At 42.5% G+C, this 18,083-nt stretch overlaps 1 protein-coding gene across 5 annotated transcripts in view; it reads left to right on the forward strand.

The window, feature by feature from the left end:
- LOC137369052 (zinc finger FYVE domain-containing protein 16-like) overlaps positions 1-18,083 on the forward strand; it is a 107,610-nt gene that overhangs the window by 728 nt on the left and 88,799 nt on the right. For all 5 annotated transcript variants that reach the window (XM_068029597.1, XM_068029600.1, XM_068029602.1 and 2 more), the window contains 2 exons: positions 3,498-3,606; positions 7,833-10,144. In XM_068029597.1, the coding sequence (XP_067885698.1) occupies positions 3,537-3,606; positions 7,833-10,144 (2,382 nt within the window). In that variant the 5' untranslated portion in view covers positions 3,498-3,536. The remainder of the gene's footprint in view (positions 1-3,497; positions 3,607-7,832; positions 10,145-18,083) is intronic.

Raw genomic sequence — 18,083 nt, forward strand, 5'->3', positions numbered from 1 at the left:
TATTGACAGTTTCTCAAAGATATGGACTTGGTTTATCAGAGTTGTACTTTTACATATTTAGCCAGTTATAAATTTACCTTTGAGGTGGAGTGGAGATTTTCTGTCCTGTAGTAACTTTCTGATCATTATTATTAGTATTTCAATAAGTTACCGTCAGATTTTTGAACTGTAAACATCACTCCACAGTATAATTTGACACTCTCAACACATTGGTTTGAAGTGAGCATTTTGAACTATAAAAACACAAGTCTTGGTAGTCACTGATACAGTTTGAAGTGAAGAATTAGATCATAAATTTCAAGGATATCCTAATTTAACTGATTTTTCCCCCCCATTTCCTTTCCACATCTACATATTAGAGAAACTAAAGTGGCCTTAGAACAATGCACCCTGTGCAGTTGAACAAGGCCCTGCGTGTATCTAGTGATCAGTTTGTCTAGTCGTAGAGTTGTGGAGTTTGCAAGTTCTCCCTATGTCTGCGTGGGTTTTCTCCGGGTGCTCCGGTTTCCTCCCACAAGCCAAACGACTTGCAGGTTGGTAGGTAAATTGGCCATTATAAATTGCCACTAGTATAGGTAGGTGGTAGGGAAATATAGGGACAGGTGGGGATGTTTGGTAGGAATATGGCATTAGTGTAGGATTAGTATAAATGGGTGGTTGATGGTCGGCACAGACTCGGTGGGCCGAAGGGCCTGTTTCAGTGCTGTACCTCTAAACTAAACTAAGAGGCCCCAAACCAAACTATTACGTGCAGGCCTTTGCAAAGGTAGAAAAATGTAAAATAACAGTTCACAGCGTAGAAGGAAGCTAATCAGCCCATCATGTGTGGTAGCTTCTTGCTAGAGGAATCCAAAACTAATCCCACTGTCCTCTCTTCATCGGCCTGCATCATCTTTGCTTCAAATGCTTTTCCAGTTTTCCTTTAAAATATGCAACGGTCTTTTCTATTAGTCATTTCCTCCGGCAAAACATTTCATGCTCCCAACAGTGCTCTGCATAAAGAAATCTCTCATTTCTCTCCCAACTGTTTTTCTTAGTTTACCTTTCATAATTTTAAACTTCTAAATCTCCTCTTGGTCTTCTCTGCTCCAGTGCAAATACTGGATAATGTTTTCTCACAACAGTACTCGAGTTAATGCAAAGAATTTTAAATTAATATGTGCACACAATTGTATAATTGAGAAAGTTTCATCTTTTTATTTGGCTATTGGCACTTTTCAGAGGACTTTTCTTGCAAATATTTGCAGTCGTTCTGGCAACTAATTTTTTTGTGCCATTTCACTTAAATGAAGTCAGCACATCTCATTCAAAAATAAAAACAGAAAATGTTGTAAACACTGAGCAGGTCAAGAAGCATCACTGGAGGGAGAATATTGGAGCTATCAACTCTCTGGCACTTGATAATTGGATACCTGAGCCAGGTTGGCTTGCAGCACTTGAAGGAGCTATTGATGATTGACCAGCCTTGTTCGTTTATAGGACCTGGAGCGATACATTGCTCTGCAATTCTTGCCATTTGGCCTCTGATAACCCTGCAAACCAACGCCCCAGTGTTGGGTTCTTGGACAAGACAGAACAGTTGCAGACAGTAGTTCTGGTGCAACAATTTGAGGATTTATTAAGTAACAAAATTATACTTAACCAGGTGATAGTTTACAGGTCACACACGGCCTTAATCTCCAGTCGCTTGGACACAGATCGACGCTAGTTCTGGCCTTTCATTACTGGTGTTTTCTTTTTCTTTATTCAGTAAAGCTGTGTGCCAAAAGTGATTGGGCATAGTCTTTTAACCCCTTCTTGGAGGTTTACACCCCTAACTGAATGACCCTCCCCAGTTTTCTTTTGGTGTCAGGTGCACGTGATCATGCTGCAAATGCTTTCTTTAAGTGGCAGACACCTAGGGCAGCACTATCTATTAGAGTCCCTTTCTTCTCTAGGGATAAGAAAGGAATTAGGGTCATGTGGTTTCGAGGAATACTGCTTATCACTGCAAACTGAGACCACCACATGATTTCCTTGAATCCGAGCTCTGAGGAGGTCATGTGGTTTCCAGGGAAAGGTCTGCACATCTCGTATTGTCTTATAAATGAAATTAAGGGTGAATAATGTTTTCAACCATGACATAAGTTACATAATCTCAGAACTAATACAAAACTAGAAGCTAGTTTATATAACTAGGATGTATAACAATGTATAAAAATATGGTGTATAAAAATGACAGCAAAATTTCAAAATACACTTGATACATGTGCATGGATAAATGTATCGGAACATAGTTCATATTCTTACAGAATTGTGTTGTGTGCTAAGTTCCACCACTTTAGCTGGTTAAACTCTAGGAGTACTCCTGCCTTTACTCTGTCTATGCCTTAGTTCCTGTCAACTTCCACCTAAACACTCTCAACTTGGTTTAGTGAAATAATTAATGATGTGTAACAGCCACTAAAGAGAGTCTGCCATTGTCGTTCTTTAGTCTAATGCCTTTTGAAGCATACTAAATTCAGTCAATTGTTTGAGATTTTATATTGGGGCAGTAAGACATTTTCCTCTATATCCTTTATAACATGACCAAGTTCATGTTTGTGTTGAACAATCTGTCTATTGAACAAGTTACAATGCTGTGAAAAAATATCTCTAGTTTCATCTGATCGATCCACTAAGAAAAATAGCCAGTAGCTACTGCCCACTTAACAAGTGCAGATACTGTATTGAAAGCATTTTGCTTGTACTTCATGCATTTGTTGTACTGCCAAGTATGTAGGCTATTAGTTTTGTTCACTCATTGTTTCATCTTTGAGAGAATGGATAGTTTTTTTTCTCCATTTTCCAACTGTCAGCAATGCAATTTAAAGTTTATTCCATTTAAAATTAGCTCTTGATTTTATGCATTATTCAACAGTTGCAGTTTTTAAATTGATTTCGCTTTATGTTTTTAAAAGTTAGCTTTTTGCTTCCTTTTGGGTTTAACTGATTTTTCTCCAGTAAAATTAATCTTTAGTGACAAAATTCATTTAAATAATTAGTACAGATTATTGGCAGGAGTTTGGTTAAATATTTTTATCTTCCTTAAGTGGTCTGTTTTAAAGTTTACTAAATGGCAGATGTGGCAGTGAACAGAAATTGTATCTAGTTGTCATGTTTCTTCCAATTTGCTTTGTTTATTGCTTTTGAGTTAGCATCCTGCATGCATATTTGTTTTTGTGGGTTAAATCAGTAAATTTATTTGTGGGTGTCTCAATGTGATCTGTGTGCTTGACCATTCCTTTTGGGGAGGACCACGTGAATACAGTGGAAAAGAAAACAAAGACTTGCATTTATATAGCGTATCTTGCAACCTCAGGACATCCCAAAATGCTTTACAGTCAATAAAGTACTTTTTCAAGTGTATTCACTGTTATGCAGGGAGTGCAGCTTATGATGACTTTATACCTTAACCATCACCGGATAAAAGAACAGAATCCTTTTTATTTAAAGCTCTATTCTGTTCATTCTTACAGGAGCACAGAGGCTTAATCCTTGAGTTATAAGTACCCAGAATGGACAGCTACTTCAAGTCAGCAGTTTGTGACCTGGATAAATTACTTGATGAATTTGAGCAAAATCCAGGTTGGTTGTATTTTTTTCTTTAAGACATCTTTAATTTTTTTCCCTTTCACAGAATCACAGAATTGTTACAGTGCAGGAGGAGGCTATTTGGCCCATCGTGTCTGCACCGTCTCCTTGAATGCGCAGTTCACCGAATGCCATTCTCCCACCTTCTCCCCATAACCGTGCACATTCTTCCTTTTCAGATAACAGTTTAATTCACTTTGGAAGGCCTCGATTGAACCTGTCTCCACCGCACTCTCAGGCAGTGCATTCTAGATCCTAACCACTTGCTGCATGAAAAAGTTTTCTCATGTTGCTTTTGTTCATTTGCCAATCACTTTAAATCTGTGCCCTCTTGATCTCGATCCTTTCACGAGTGGGAACAGTTTTTCCCTATCCACTCTGTCCAGACCCATCATAATTTTGAATACCTCTATCAAATCTCCTCTCAGCCTTCTCCAAGGAGAACAGTCCTAACTTCTCCAATTTATCTCCATGCCTGAAGTTCCTCATCCCGGGAACCATTCTCGTGAATCTTTTCTGTACTCTCTCCAATGCCTTCACGTCTTTCCTGAAATGCTGTACCTAAACTGACAATTTTTCAGTCTTTCTTAGACTCTGGAGTGATGCCAGAGGTCTGAAGAATTGCGAACGTTACACTGTTGTTCAAAAAAAGGTGTAGAGATAAACCCAGCAACTACAGGCCAGTCAGTTTAACTTCGGTAGTGGGGAAAATTCAAGAAAGAATAATTTGGAACAAAATTAATAGTCACATTAATGCAGGTTAATTAAAGAAAGCCAGTGTGGATTTTTTAAGGGAAAATTGTTTAACTAACTTGCTGGAGTTTTTTTGAAGAGGTAACAGAGCAGGTTGATGAGGGCAATGCAGTTGATGTGTACATGGACTTCCAAAGGGTGTTTGATACAGTGCCGCGTAACAGACTTATGAGCAAAGTTATAGCTCATGGTGAAATAAACAGGACAGTAGCAACATGGATACAGAATTGGCTGAGTGACAGGAAACAAAGAGTAGCAGTTAATGGATGTTTTTGAGTTGGAGGAATGTTTGTTGTGCAGTTTCCCAGGGTTCAGTGTTGGGACCCTTGCTCCTCCTGATATATATTAATGACCTAGACCTTGGTGTCCAGGTCACAATGTCAAAATTTGTAGATGAAAAGAAATTTGGAAGCATTGTGGAATGTGAGGAGGATGTGTAGAACTTCAAAAGGACATAGACATGTAGGTGGAATAGAAACATAGAAAATAGGAGCAGGAGTAGGCCATTCGGCCCTTTGAGCCTGCTCTGCCATTCATTATGATCATGGCTGATCATCCAACTCAGTAACCTGTTCCTGCTTTCACCCCATATCCTTTGATACCATTCGCCCCAAGAGCTATATCTAACTCCTTCTTGAAAACATACAATGTTTTGGCCTCAACTGCTTTCTGTGGTAGCAAATTCCATAGATTCACCACTCTCTGGGTGAAGAAATTTCTCCTCATCTCAGTCCTGAAAGGTTTACCCCGCATCCTTAGACTGTGACCCCTGGTTCTGGATTCCCCCACCATCGGGAACATCCTTCCTGCATCTACCCTGTCCAGTCCTGTTAGAATTTTGTAGGAGGACAGGTGGCTGAAGTGCAATGCAGAGAAACATGAAGTGATATATTTTGGTAGGAAGAACATGGAGAGACACTAAAATAATTTTTAAAGTGTGTGCAGGAGCAGAGGGACCTGGGTGTATAAGTGCATACGTCATTGAACGTGGTAGGATAGGTTGAGAGAGCGGTTAATAAAGCATACAGTATCCTAGATTTTATTAATAGGGGCATGGAGTACAAGAGCAAGGAGGTTATGTTGAACTAGTATAAGATGCTAGTTTGGCCTCAGCTGGACTATTGCGTCCAGTTCTGGGCGCCACACTTTAGGAAGGATGTCAAGGCGTTAGAGAGGGTGAGATAAGATTCATGAGAAAGGTTCCAGGGATGAGGAACTTCAGTTTTGAAGATAGATTGGAGAAGCTGGTCTGTTTTCCTTGGAGAAGAGACGGCTGAGAGGTGATTTGATAGAGGTATTCAAAATCATGAGGGATCTGGACACAGTAGATGGGGAGAAACTGTTCCCACTCATGAAAGGACTGAGAGCGAAAGGGCAAAGATTTGAAGTGATTGGCAAAAGAAGCATAAGCGACATGCGGAAAAACTTTTTCCTGGAATGCACTACCTGTGAGTGTGATGGAGGCAGGTTCAATTGAAGCATTCAAAAGGGAATTAAACAGTTATATGAAAAGGAAGAATGTGCAGAGTTACGGGGAGAAGATGGGGGAGCAGCACTCGATGAAATGCTCATTAGGAGTGTCGTTGCAGACATGATGGGTCGAATGGCTCCCTCCTGCACTGTAACAATTCTGTGATTCTGTACTCCAGCTGAGGCTGAACCAGTGCCTTTTTTTTTCCTTTCAGTTCTTGCACCTGAGAGGGTGGGCAGCCTGCCTTGGGGTCCTAAGTTTATCTGATGCTTTGAGTTGTACAAGAACAGACCAGAGATGTAACTCTGAAGTTTTCCCCTTTCCTCTCACTCATAATGTTAGTGCTTGGCATCTGTTTTGACACTACCTCACCAACCACCCCCCTCCCCCCCCCCCCCCCGCCACAACCGTACGATTTAGGATTGGGAGTCACAGATGCTTAAAGAAGGTGGGGGGGGGGGGGGTCTAAAGTCATAGGTAGTTTATTAAAAAGCAGCACTTTAAATATAATGTAAATTAAGAAGCAGCAATTTAAATATAATGCCTAAGCTAAATAGAAACGACATACGACCCGTAACTGGTTGAACGGATTACGGATCCAGATCATACTCTGGGGAAGAATAGTGTAGGCAGTCTTCCCCGACAGATGAGGCAGGTGAGGTGTTGGTGGTCTCTTCGGTCATTATGGTCCTCAGTCTTCTTGAGCTAGCCGAAGTATTTTGCCGAAGCCAAGCTTTGGGAAGCTCGCCTTCTGTCTGAAGAAAACTGACTCTTTCCTTCCCGGGCATCTGTTTATTTACTTTATTTTGAGGGGCTGGTAGTTTACCCTATGACAATTGCTTGTTTGATTCCAGTTGCCCAATCATCAACTTAATGTAAAGCCCTCCCCTCCCATCACTCTGCCCACCCTCCCCAATGTCACCTTTCACCTTATCTCGTGCTTGGTATAGTTGGTAAACTTCTGCCAGACACATGTCTAGAGAGGATATGAAGCCCTATCTTACCAGCTTTAGGATTGTTTTGTTTCAGTGCCTGTGCTAGATTCATGTCCTTTGCAGAGATAACAAGCCTATGCTACCCTGGCTGCCTGCTATAGAATCTTCCTTAATAAGAGAGAGAGCGCTATTTCTATAAGATTCAATTAATTTCTTATGGTTTGATAAGGTTATTAGACAGCCATTTCTTGTACCACCCTAACCTCTGTGTCCACTCAGCAAGTTGCCCACAAATTTGAAGAACATTTGTGCTGAAGGATGAGCTTTGTGATGTTTTATGCCAGTATGTATATTAAGTGCTCCCAGACCTGATATAGACCTATTACAATGGAAAGCTCATTCACTGCTTAATCTCATTTGATTTTGCACTCTGTTAACCATCAAATTGACTACTTCCATTCCCTTATTCTTTACTGAGCTCACTCAACCTGGCATGCCTGAGCTGTGCCATAGCTGAGCAGGCTAAAGGAAGCATCTGCCAATAGCCCTGTGCGTGGTAGCTAAAGTGTATGTGAAGATGAATGACTGTCTGTCTATGAAGGCTGAAATTGGATGCTTCCTTTTTCTTAATCCCCATTCCTCCTAGTCTCTTGTGAGGAAGTGCTTGGCCTCAACCCAGCACCTTTCCCTGTCAGCAAGAAGACAAGACTGTTCAATGCTCTGTGCAACCTGCCATGTGTGTTTTTTCAGCTAACATCTCCTTACTAATTGATGCACTTTATGCCGTTTCTAGTTTTTGTCATTTTGTATAATGTAGCATAAAAGATGGAAAGTGAATTTAATTTTTACTTCCCCTTAAGCATTCAATTCTGAGGCTGATTGTCCAGCAATACCACACTAGATTCGTATGAGTAAGCCTGACCATTGTTCTTATCTACACAATAATTCACTTCAATTATTTAGTCTGTGGTATCTTTTATTAAGTTTTGTAAGTTTCCCTACTGTTAATTTTGCACTTAATAACTTTGTAATTTAATTTTTGGGGTTTTGTCTTTTTAAAGATGAGAATAATTTTTGCGAGACTGCTGTAAGAAAGCCCATATCATCAGATTACCCATCTCTTCACTCCAACTCCAAATACTTAACAGACCTGCCTGCATCCACTGCACAGACTACATTCAACACACCCAAATTTGATGCATCTGATGATCAGCTTGGGTCAGGTTCATTGCCAAGTGATGCTGATCCTAGAGAAACTTTAACATTGCCACCATCACAAAAAACTCTAACGGAGTTGGACTTGTTATCTACTGTTGATAGCAGAGCATCTGCCGATTCAGAGCAGTTCAATCACAACAGAGGGAGTGGACCCATCTGTGACTTAATCAGTGACACTGAAAGTGTGACCCATGAAATAAATGGTCAGGAGATTGATGATGAACCAGAAATTAAACCCACTGAGAACCAGGCCAGTGGTTTATTGCTGATAGACTTTAACCAGTCCTCTCCACCACTTCAAATTGGAGAATTGGAATGTTCAGGAGGAGGGAGTTTAGGAATTACAAGCCTGTTGGAGTTGAATATATCTTTTCATAATAGTAGAGAGCTTGAACCACAGCATTCAGGACCTTTTAATGAGGGAATAGGGAACCAGGAATATCCAATCCAGCACCAGAGTCCTGATGAACTCAAAGATGGTGAACCTCAAAAGGAAGAGGAGTATCTTGAAAAATTACCTCACTCTGAACAAAGTAAAGAGTTGTCAGTTGTTTCAAAACAAACCAAAGAAGTCAGTTCTGTTAATGGAGACACTATTGGATACAATGATTACACCAACAAAAGATTAGAGCATTCTGGCAGTGTAAAGTTGGCTGTGTGTGCAAATTTGAACAACATAACCACTGTTTCGTCCTGTGAGTCAGAAGATGTTGAAACTGGTTTAGAGGTTGAAAAGGAATTTTTAAAAGTAAGATACACATGTAATGCTGGATTAACAAAAAATGCAAATAAGATGGGTCATAAGAATAATTCTACCAAATCTGCTGATTCTTTGCTAAATCCACTTTCTGGAGCAGACTCCACAATAAAATTAGTAGATCCAGAGCTGGATTCGCAGGCTAACCCATCTCAAAAAGAATATAATAAAACTACAGATTGTGGCTTGGCCATGTGCATAATTAAAGATTCTGTTAAATTGAACTCCAAACCACATGCTGAAGATCTGTCTCTTACGGATGATACCAATCAGAATCTGGAGCATATTGGTGATATCTCTTCAGAGGAACATATATGTTTTGAAGGTGAAGATACGATTGAAGAAAAGAATGAAAAATATCCTAACGCAGAATGGATGCAAAAGGAAGAAGCTTTCGTGTCTTCAGATACTCTTGCAGAAAGTGTAGATAAACCACTTGAGTTACTGAATGTCGTAAACGATATGGAAGCAGTGTCGACTGACAAAGAATTTACAGCTGAGTTTTCTTTTGTCACTGACATCCATAAAGATGGATACGATATAAGTGATGTATTGGTTAGTGATTCTGAGCTTGATGCATTCTTAATGGATCAAAATGATAGTTTAGAAGAGTCTGTGGTAGGCCCTTCAGTTAATGGCTTTTCGGAGCCTACAACAAGTCAAACTGGTTTGCTCAAGACAGATGGTTCTCTAAGTCTTTCTGATGATATTGTGGCTATTGGCATAAGTCATGATTCTCAGGAAGAAGACATTCCTAAAAGAGCTGAGCGTGGAAAAGGGAGGCTGGTGTCAAATACTGGAAGCACTCCATCCCCAACAGAAAATGGTTCAATAAATCCTGCTGTAAATGATGTACTGTTTGAGATAACTCAAAAACCAGGCAGAACCAAAAGCAGTCAGTCAGTGTCCTCTGCTGACACTGATCAAATAACCAACAGTACCCTTAGTAATCAAATTAATTTTGGAGGTGCTCGACCCAAACTCTTCAATTCTCAAGCAAGAATTCCACCAAATAAAGATCTGAATGATCCAGTTGCTGATAATCCTGAAGATGTTGCTGACAGTTTAGATCAGTGTACAGTGTACATTGATACAAAAGGTGCTGTCTCTGAAACAATTCAAAGCCCATCTATTTCAAGCTCCACTTGTAATTACGGCATTAGTGCAGAAGATGAGACACAAGTTTTTGGGCCATCATATGATTCCATCACACGTGATGATTATGTAGAAAATGCAGTTGAAGGTATTGGTGCCACTGAACAGTTCATCAAAGAAGCGACTATACTTGGACAGAACCAGCCAAAATGGATACCAGATTCTGAAGCTCCAAACTGTGCAAAGTGCCAAGCTAGGTTTACTTTCACAAAAAGGAGACATCACTGCAGAGCATGTGGAAAAGTAAGTACTGTCAATTTATTCAATAGCAAGAATTTCTTTGTTTTCAGTTTTGTGAGAGTAATGTATCCAAGTTTGCTTATGGTGAAAAACTAGGTGGGAATGTAATCTGTGAGGAGGACACAAAAAAAGGCTGCAGAGAAATAGACAGGTTAAGTGAGTGGGCAACAAGGTAGCTGATGGAGTCTAATTGAGGACATATTAGGTTATTTACTTTGGTAGTAAGAATAGAAAAGCAGAATAATTAAGAGGTGTGAAACCTTTACATATTGTTCAGAGACATGCGTGTACTTGGAACACAAAATTAGCATTTAAGTACAGCAAGCAATTAGGAAGGCAAATGGCATGTTTGCCTTTATTGCAAGGGGGTTAGTGTACAAGAATAAGGAAGTCTTCAGTTGTATAGGGCTTTGGTGCGAACACACCTAGAGTACTATGTGCAGTTTTGGTCTCCATCTCTAAGGAAGGATATACTTGGAGGCGGTAGAGCGAAGGTACACTAACTCGGCTCCTGGGTTGAGAGGGTTGTCCTCTGATGAGAGGCTGAGTAAATTGGGCCTATGCTATCTGGAGTTTAGAAGAATGAGAGGAGATCTCATTGAAACGTACAAGATTCTGAACGGGCTTGACAGAATAGACGCTGAGAGGTTGTTTCTGCAGGCCGAAGAATCTCTGACATGGGAGTACAGTCTCAGGATAAGGGGGTGAATCATTTAGTACTGAGCTGACACATTTCTTCACTCAAAGGCTTTTGTGAATCTTTGGAATTCTGTACCCCAGAGGGTTGTGGATGTTCTATCATTGAGTATATTCAAGGCTGAGATAGTTAGATTTTTGATCACTTAGGGAATCGAGGGATATGGGGAGGGGGATGAATGGAAATGAGGCAGGTGATCATCCATGATCATATTGTATCAGGCTTGAGGGGCCATATAGTCTACTCCTATTTATTTAATTTTACTGCCCATCCCTCCCAATAAAACTCTTGGATTTAAAATGGTTGCCAGCTAGTATTTGTTTTCACTTGATAGTTCTCTCAATCCATATGATTTTCCTGAAATATATTTTTAAGTTTCATGAGATTTGGTTGTGTCATAGAAACATGAAAAAAATTGCAGCATTGAAGGAGGTCATTCGGCCCATTGTGTTTCTGTCAGCGAAGAAAGAGCTATCCAGCCTAATCCTTCTTTCTAGCTCTTGGTCCATAGCTCTGTAGTTACGGCACTTCAAGTGCATATCCAAGCATTTAGTTCAATGGAATGAGCATTTCTGCTGCTACCACCCTTTCAGGCAGGGAGTTACAGACCCCCACCACCCCTTGGGTGAAAAGATCTCTACTCAATTCCACTCTGATCCTCCTAATGACTTGAAACATGCACATCTGGTTATTGACAACTCTGCTCATGGAAATAGGCCCTTCCTATCCACACTATGTAGGTCGCTCAGAATTTTATACACCTTAATTAAATATCCTCTCAGCCTCCCCTGTTCCAGAGAAAACAACTCCAGCCTATCCAGTCTTTCCTCGTAGCTAAAAGTCGCCACTCCTGGCAGCGTCCTTGTAAAAGTATGATCACATCCTTCCTGTAATGTGGTCACAGGACTGTACGTAGTACTCTAGATGTGGTCTAACTAGTGTTTTATACTGTTCTAGAATAATCACCGTGCTCTCATTCTATGCCTTAACTGATAAATGAAAGTATCTCCTGCTTTTATATATTGTTTGCCTTTATTGCAAGGGAGTTCGCGTACAAAAATAAAGAAGGCTTCAATTGTATAGGGCTTTGGTGCGAACACACCTGGAGTACTATGTGCAGTTTTGGTCTATCCCTTCCTCTCTTTTTAACCAACTTATCTATCTGTCCTGCTAACTTCAGGGATCGTGGACATGCACTCCAAGGTCCTCTGTTTCTTTGCACTTCTAAATATCCTACCATTTATTGTATATTCCCTTGCCTTTTTTTTACCCTCCCCAAACACTCTTTACACTTCTTCAGACTGAGTTCCATTTGCCATTTTCTGCCTGCCTGACCAGACCTTCCTGCAGTCTGCAGCTTTCTTCCTCACTCAACCTCATGGCGAATTTTGGAATCATCTGCAAACTTCTTAATCATGCCCCCTACATTTAAGCCTAAATCAGTGATGTATACCATAAAAAATAAAGGACCTAGTACTCGCTTCTCTTTCTCTCTCTCTCTTTTTGGCCTCCTTGTCTTGAGAGACAATGGTTAAGCGCCTAGAGGTGGTTAGTGGTTTGTGGAGCAGCGCCTGGAGTGGCTATAAAGGCCAATTCTAGAGTGACAGACTTCCATAGGCACTGCAGATAAAATTGGTTGTCGGGGCTGTTATACAGTTGGCTCTCTCCTTACACTTTTGTCTTTTTTCCTGCCAACTGCTAAGTCTCTTCGACTCGCCACTCTTTAGCCCTGCCTTGATGGCTGTCCTCCAGCTCTGGCGATCACTGGCAACTGATTCCCATGACTTGTGGTCAATGTCACAGGACTTCATGTCGCGTTTGCAGACGTCTTTAAAGTGGAGACATGGACGGCCAATGGGTCTGATACCAGTGATGAACTTGCTGTACAAATCGTCCTTGGGGATCCTGCCATCTTCCATGAGGCTCACATGGCCAAGCCATCTCCAACGCCGCTGGCTCAGTAGGGTGAATATGCTGGGGATGCTAGCTGCCTCGAGGACTTCTGCGTTGGAGATATGGTCCTGCCACCTGATGCCAAGGATTCTCTGGAGGCAGCGAAGATGGAATGAGTTGAGACGTTGCTCTTGACTGACATACGTTGTCCAGGCCTCGCTGCCTAGAGCACGGTACTGAGGAGACAGGCTTGAAACCCTCGGACCTTTGTGTTCCGTGTCAGTGCGCCATTTTCCCACACCCTCTCGGCCAGTTTGAACATAGCAGCGGACGCCTTTCCCATACGCTTGTTGATTTCTGCATCGAGAGAGAGGTTATTGGTGATAGTTGAGCCTAGGTAGGTGAACACTTCCAGAGCGTGGTTGCTGATATTGATGGATGGAGCATTTCTGACGTCTTGTCCCATGATGTTCGTTTTCTTGAGGCTGATGGTTAGGCCAAATTCGTTGCAGGCAGCCGCAATCCTGTCTGAGTCTCTGCAGAAACTCTTCAGTATGACATGTTAATGCAAAGAGGAGTTCCCTGATGAGGACTTTCCGTACTTTGGTCTTCGCTCTTAGACGGGCAAGGTTGAACAACCTGCCACCTGATCTTGTGTGGAGGAAAATTCCTTCTTCTGAAGACTTGAACGCATGTAACAGCAGCAGGGAGAAGACGATCCCAAACAGTGTAGGTGCGAGAACACAGCCCTGTTTCACGCCACTCAGGATAGGAAAGGGCTCTGATGAGGCACCGCTATGCTGAATTGTGCCTTTCATATTGTCATGGAATGAGGTGATGATATTTAGTAGCTTTGGTGGACATCCGATCTTTGCTAGTAGTCTGAAGAGACCATGTCTGCTGATGAGGTCAAAGGCTTTGGTGAGATCTATGAAAGCAACGTAGAGGGGCATCTGTTGTTCTTGGCATTTCTCCTGTAGCTGGCGAAGGGGGAACGGCATGTCAATGGTGGATCTCTCTGCTCAAAAACTGCACTGTGCCTCAGGATAGTCACGCTCAGCCAGCTTCTGGAGTCTGTTTAAAATGACTCGAGCGAAGACTTTCCCCACTATGCTGAGCAGGGAGATTCCACAGTAGTTGTTGCAGTCACCGCGGTCACCCTTGTTCTTATAGAGGGTGATGATATTGGCATCGCGCATATCCTGTGGTACTGCTCCCTCATCCCAGCACAGGCAAAGCAGTTCATGGAGTGCTGAGAGTTTAGCAGGCTTGGCACTCTTGATTATTTCAGGGGTAATGCCGTCCTTTCCAGGGGCTTTTCCACTGGCTAGAGAATCAATGGCATCGCTGAGTTCCGATTTTATTGGCTGTTCGTCCAGCTCATCCATGAGTGGCAGAGACTAGGCTGCATGGAGGGCGGTATCAGTGACAACATTCTCCCTGGAGTACAGTTCTCGGTAGTTCTCCACCCAGTGGTCCATTTGCTTGCATTGGTCAGTGATCGTTGCCCCTGATTTAGACTTTTGGGCGGGGGGGGGGGCGATCTTCTTGATGGTTGGCCCGAAAGCTCTCTTAATGCCATCATACATTCCTCTGATGTTTCCGGTGTCTGAGGCCAGCTGAATACGACTGCATAAGTGTCGCCAGTAGTCATTTGCACAGCGCCTGGCTGTTTGTGCAGTGCTTCTGGCTACTTTAAGTGCTACAGATGTTACCTCGCTGGGGGCTTTCTTGTAGTTCAACAGTGCAGTGCGCTTAGCGGTTATGGCAGGTTCCAGCTCTCAAAGTGAGATTGAAACCAGTCTGCATTCTGCTTCTCACGTTTGCCAAAGGTGATCATTGCTGCGTCATAGATGGCGTCTCTGATGCGGGCCCACTTCGTCTCTGCATTCCCTGCAGGAGTGTTTTGAAGGGCTTTTTCAAGTGAATTTAGAAACTTATGTAACCGCTATGGATAAGAAATTCTGTTAGTTTTGATGCGCGGGCAGCCCTTCTGCTTGGAGTGTTGTAGCTTCGCTGCATGCCAGGGAGTGGTCGGTGTCGCAGTCCACACTGGAAGCTGCGTGTGATTTGGACACCGTTTATAGAGGCTTGCCTTGTGACGATGAGGCCCTGCTGGTGCCAACAACGTGATCTTGGGTGTCTCCATGAAACCTGGTGGCGGGGTTTAGTATGAAAGAACGAGTTGGTGATGCAGAGGTTGTGATAGGTGCACAGCTCCAGCAGTCTCTGTCCTTTCTCATTCGTCCTTCCAATGCTATAGCGCCCAAGGCAGAGCCCTGCAGATCCCCACTGGAAACAGCCTTCTAGTCACAAAAACACTCATCGATCATTACCCTCTGCTACTTGCCACTGAACTAATTTTGGATCCAACTTTCCCTTGAATTCCATGGGCTCTGACCTTTCTGACCATGGGACTTGCTAAAATCCACGAAGACTCCATCGACCTGGCTACCCTTATTGAACTTCCTTGTTACCTCCTCAAAACATTCAATCAAGTTAGTCAGACACGACCCTCCTTCAACAAATCCATGCTGACTGCCCTTGATAAATCTGTGCCTTTCTAAATATTGATTTATACTGTCCCTCAGAATTTTTCCAATAATTTTCTCACCACCAAGGTTTGGCTGACTGGCCTGTAGTTACATGGTCTCGCCCCTACACTCTTTTCAGACAATTGTATGATGTTAGCAGTCCTCCAATCCTCCGGCACAGCATCTGTAGCCAGAGAGGATTGGATAATGGTCCGAACCTTTTCTCTTTCCTCCCTTGCTTTTCTTAGCAGCCTGGAATACATTTCATCCAAGTCTGGTGATTTATCTACTGTAAAAGAGCTAAACTCACTTGTCCCCTCCAATATATCTGTCTCCTTTATAACTTCAGTGAATGCATTATCATCCTCTTTTGTTAAGATAGACGCAAAGTATTCATTAAGAACCATGCCCACGTCTTGTGCCTCCGCACACAGGTTACCTTTTTTGTCTCTAATAGTCCCTACACATTCCTTAGTTATTCTCTTGTTCATGTATTTATCAAACACTTTGGGTCATTCTTGTTTTACTTGCCAACAGTTTTTTTATGCCCCCTCTTTGCTTTCGCAATTTCCTTTTTAATTTCACCATTGTCCTTTCTATACTCTTGGCTTTCTGCAATATTGAGCTCTCAGTATAAAACCTTAGCTCTTTTTTTTTAGCCTTTCCTACTCTATATGCTCTTTGTCATCCTGGGGGTTGCGCGGGGGTGGCGGGTGGTTGGTGTCTAGACTTGGGAGTCCCGCCCTTTTTCTTGGGAACATATTTGTTCTGAACCCTCACCATCTCTTCCTTGAATGCCTCCCATTACTCTGACATTGATTTACCTTCCAGTCCACTCTTACCAAATCATATTTAAACTTAGTAGAATTGGCCTTTGCCCAACTAAAACTACTTCTACTGGTCTGTTGTCCTTTTCCATAACTATGCTAAAACAACTGAATTAGGATCACCGCACCAAAATGCGCTCTCACTAATACCCTTTCCACCTGCCCAACTTCATTCCCTAAAACTAAGTCCAGAATTGTCCCTGGTTACGTACTCAGCTATGCACTGGCAAAAATACATTTTAAGAATTTTGTACCTTCTATACCTTTTACACTGATTTTTATCCCAGTTAATATTAGGCTAGAGGGTAGTTGAAACCCCCTACTATTACTACCCTGTTGTTTCTGAACTACTTAGTAATTTTCTCTGCTATCTCCCTTTGGCTGTTGGGGGTCTATAGTCTACTCCCAGCAATGTGATTACCCCCTGTTTTCCCTCAGTTCAACCCATATGGCCCCATTTGATGATCCTTCTAACATATCATCCCTCCTCACAGCTGTGATTGTTTCTTTCACCAATATTGCGACCAACACCACCCCCGCCCCCCCCCACCCCACCGTCTGAGAATCCTGTAACTAGTAATGTTGAGCTGCCATTCTTGCCCTTCTTCAAGCCATTTTTCATTAATAGCCATGATATACATCCACATATCCATCTGTGCCCTCAGCTCATCTGCCGCCTTCACTAAATGCCTTGCATTGAAGTACATACTATTATTGAATGACTATACCTATTTACTAGCCTTTGTTTCCTCTGCCTTCCATACTCATTTATTAATTTCCTGTCTTCCATTTCTAGCTTTGCTTCTCTCCCTTCTGAATATGCACTCAGGTTCCCATCCCCGTGCCAAGTTAGTTTAAACCTTCTCCTACAGCATTAGTAAACCTCTCCACCATGTTATTGGTACCGGTCCTATTGAGGTGCAACTTGTCCGCTTCATACAAGTCCCACCTCTCCCAGAATTGGCCCCAATACCCCAGGAATCTAAAGCCTTCCCTCCTGCACCACCGTTGCAGCTACGCATCCATCTGCATTACCTGCCTATTTCTGTACTCGCTAGTGTGTGACACTGGGAGTAATCAGGAGATTACTGCCTTTGTGCTCATGCTTTTTAATTTCTTTCCTAGCTCCCTGAAGTCTGCCTTCAGGACCTCATCCCTCTTTTCTCCCTATGTTGATGCCAATATGGACCATGACCTGGCTGTTCCCCCTGAACCCCGCCCTGCTCAAAGTACTGTAACTGATCAGTGGCATCCTTGATCATGGCACCAGGGAGGCAACATACCATCGTGGAGTCACATCTGTAGCTGCACCTGTCTGTTTCCCCAATTATTGAATCCCTATCAATTTCCTAAGCTTCCTTTTCTCTCCCCATCCGCCCCTGTACAGCTGTGCTGCCTATGATGCTAAGGCCTTGACTCTGGCTTTACTCGCCAGAGAAACCATCGCTCTCACCAATATTCAAAATTGCATACTGGTTAGAGAGCAAGATGCACTCAGGAAACTCCTGCCGTACCTGTTGGGTCCTCCTTGTCTGTTTGGCAGTCACCCATCCCCTCTCTGCCTGCACACACTCAAGCTGTGGGGTGTGCTATCCACGTAGCTTTCAGTCTCACGGATGCAATGCAGTGACATCAACTGCAGCTAAGATCCGTCGTCCAGAGCTCGAGCTCGTCCAGCTGATGACACTTCCTGCATCTGTGGTTATCCAGGACGTGAGAAGCGTCTTGGAGTTTTCACATGGCACGTGATGTGCAGTTGATGGGACTGAGGTGCCCTGTCATGCCTCTTTATTAGACTGCTAATTAAATTTCTTAGTTCAACCCATTGCCTTCAATAGAAAAAACAAATAGTAATGCCAACCTGCTGTATTGTGACTTCACTCCTTGATTTTTTTTTTCTGTTTTTGATTCATTGAATATATACTGCTGCCCGCCCCCGCTGAGGTCGTCGTTCTGTCCTGAGCCTTCTCTCCTGATCTACTTATGCTACT

Source organism: Heterodontus francisci, chromosome 4 (genome assembly GCF_036365525.1).
Source record: "Heterodontus francisci isolate sHetFra1 chromosome 4, sHetFra1.hap1, whole genome shotgun sequence".
Classification (NCBI taxonomy): domain Eukaryota; kingdom Metazoa; phylum Chordata; class Chondrichthyes; order Heterodontiformes; family Heterodontidae; genus Heterodontus; species Heterodontus francisci.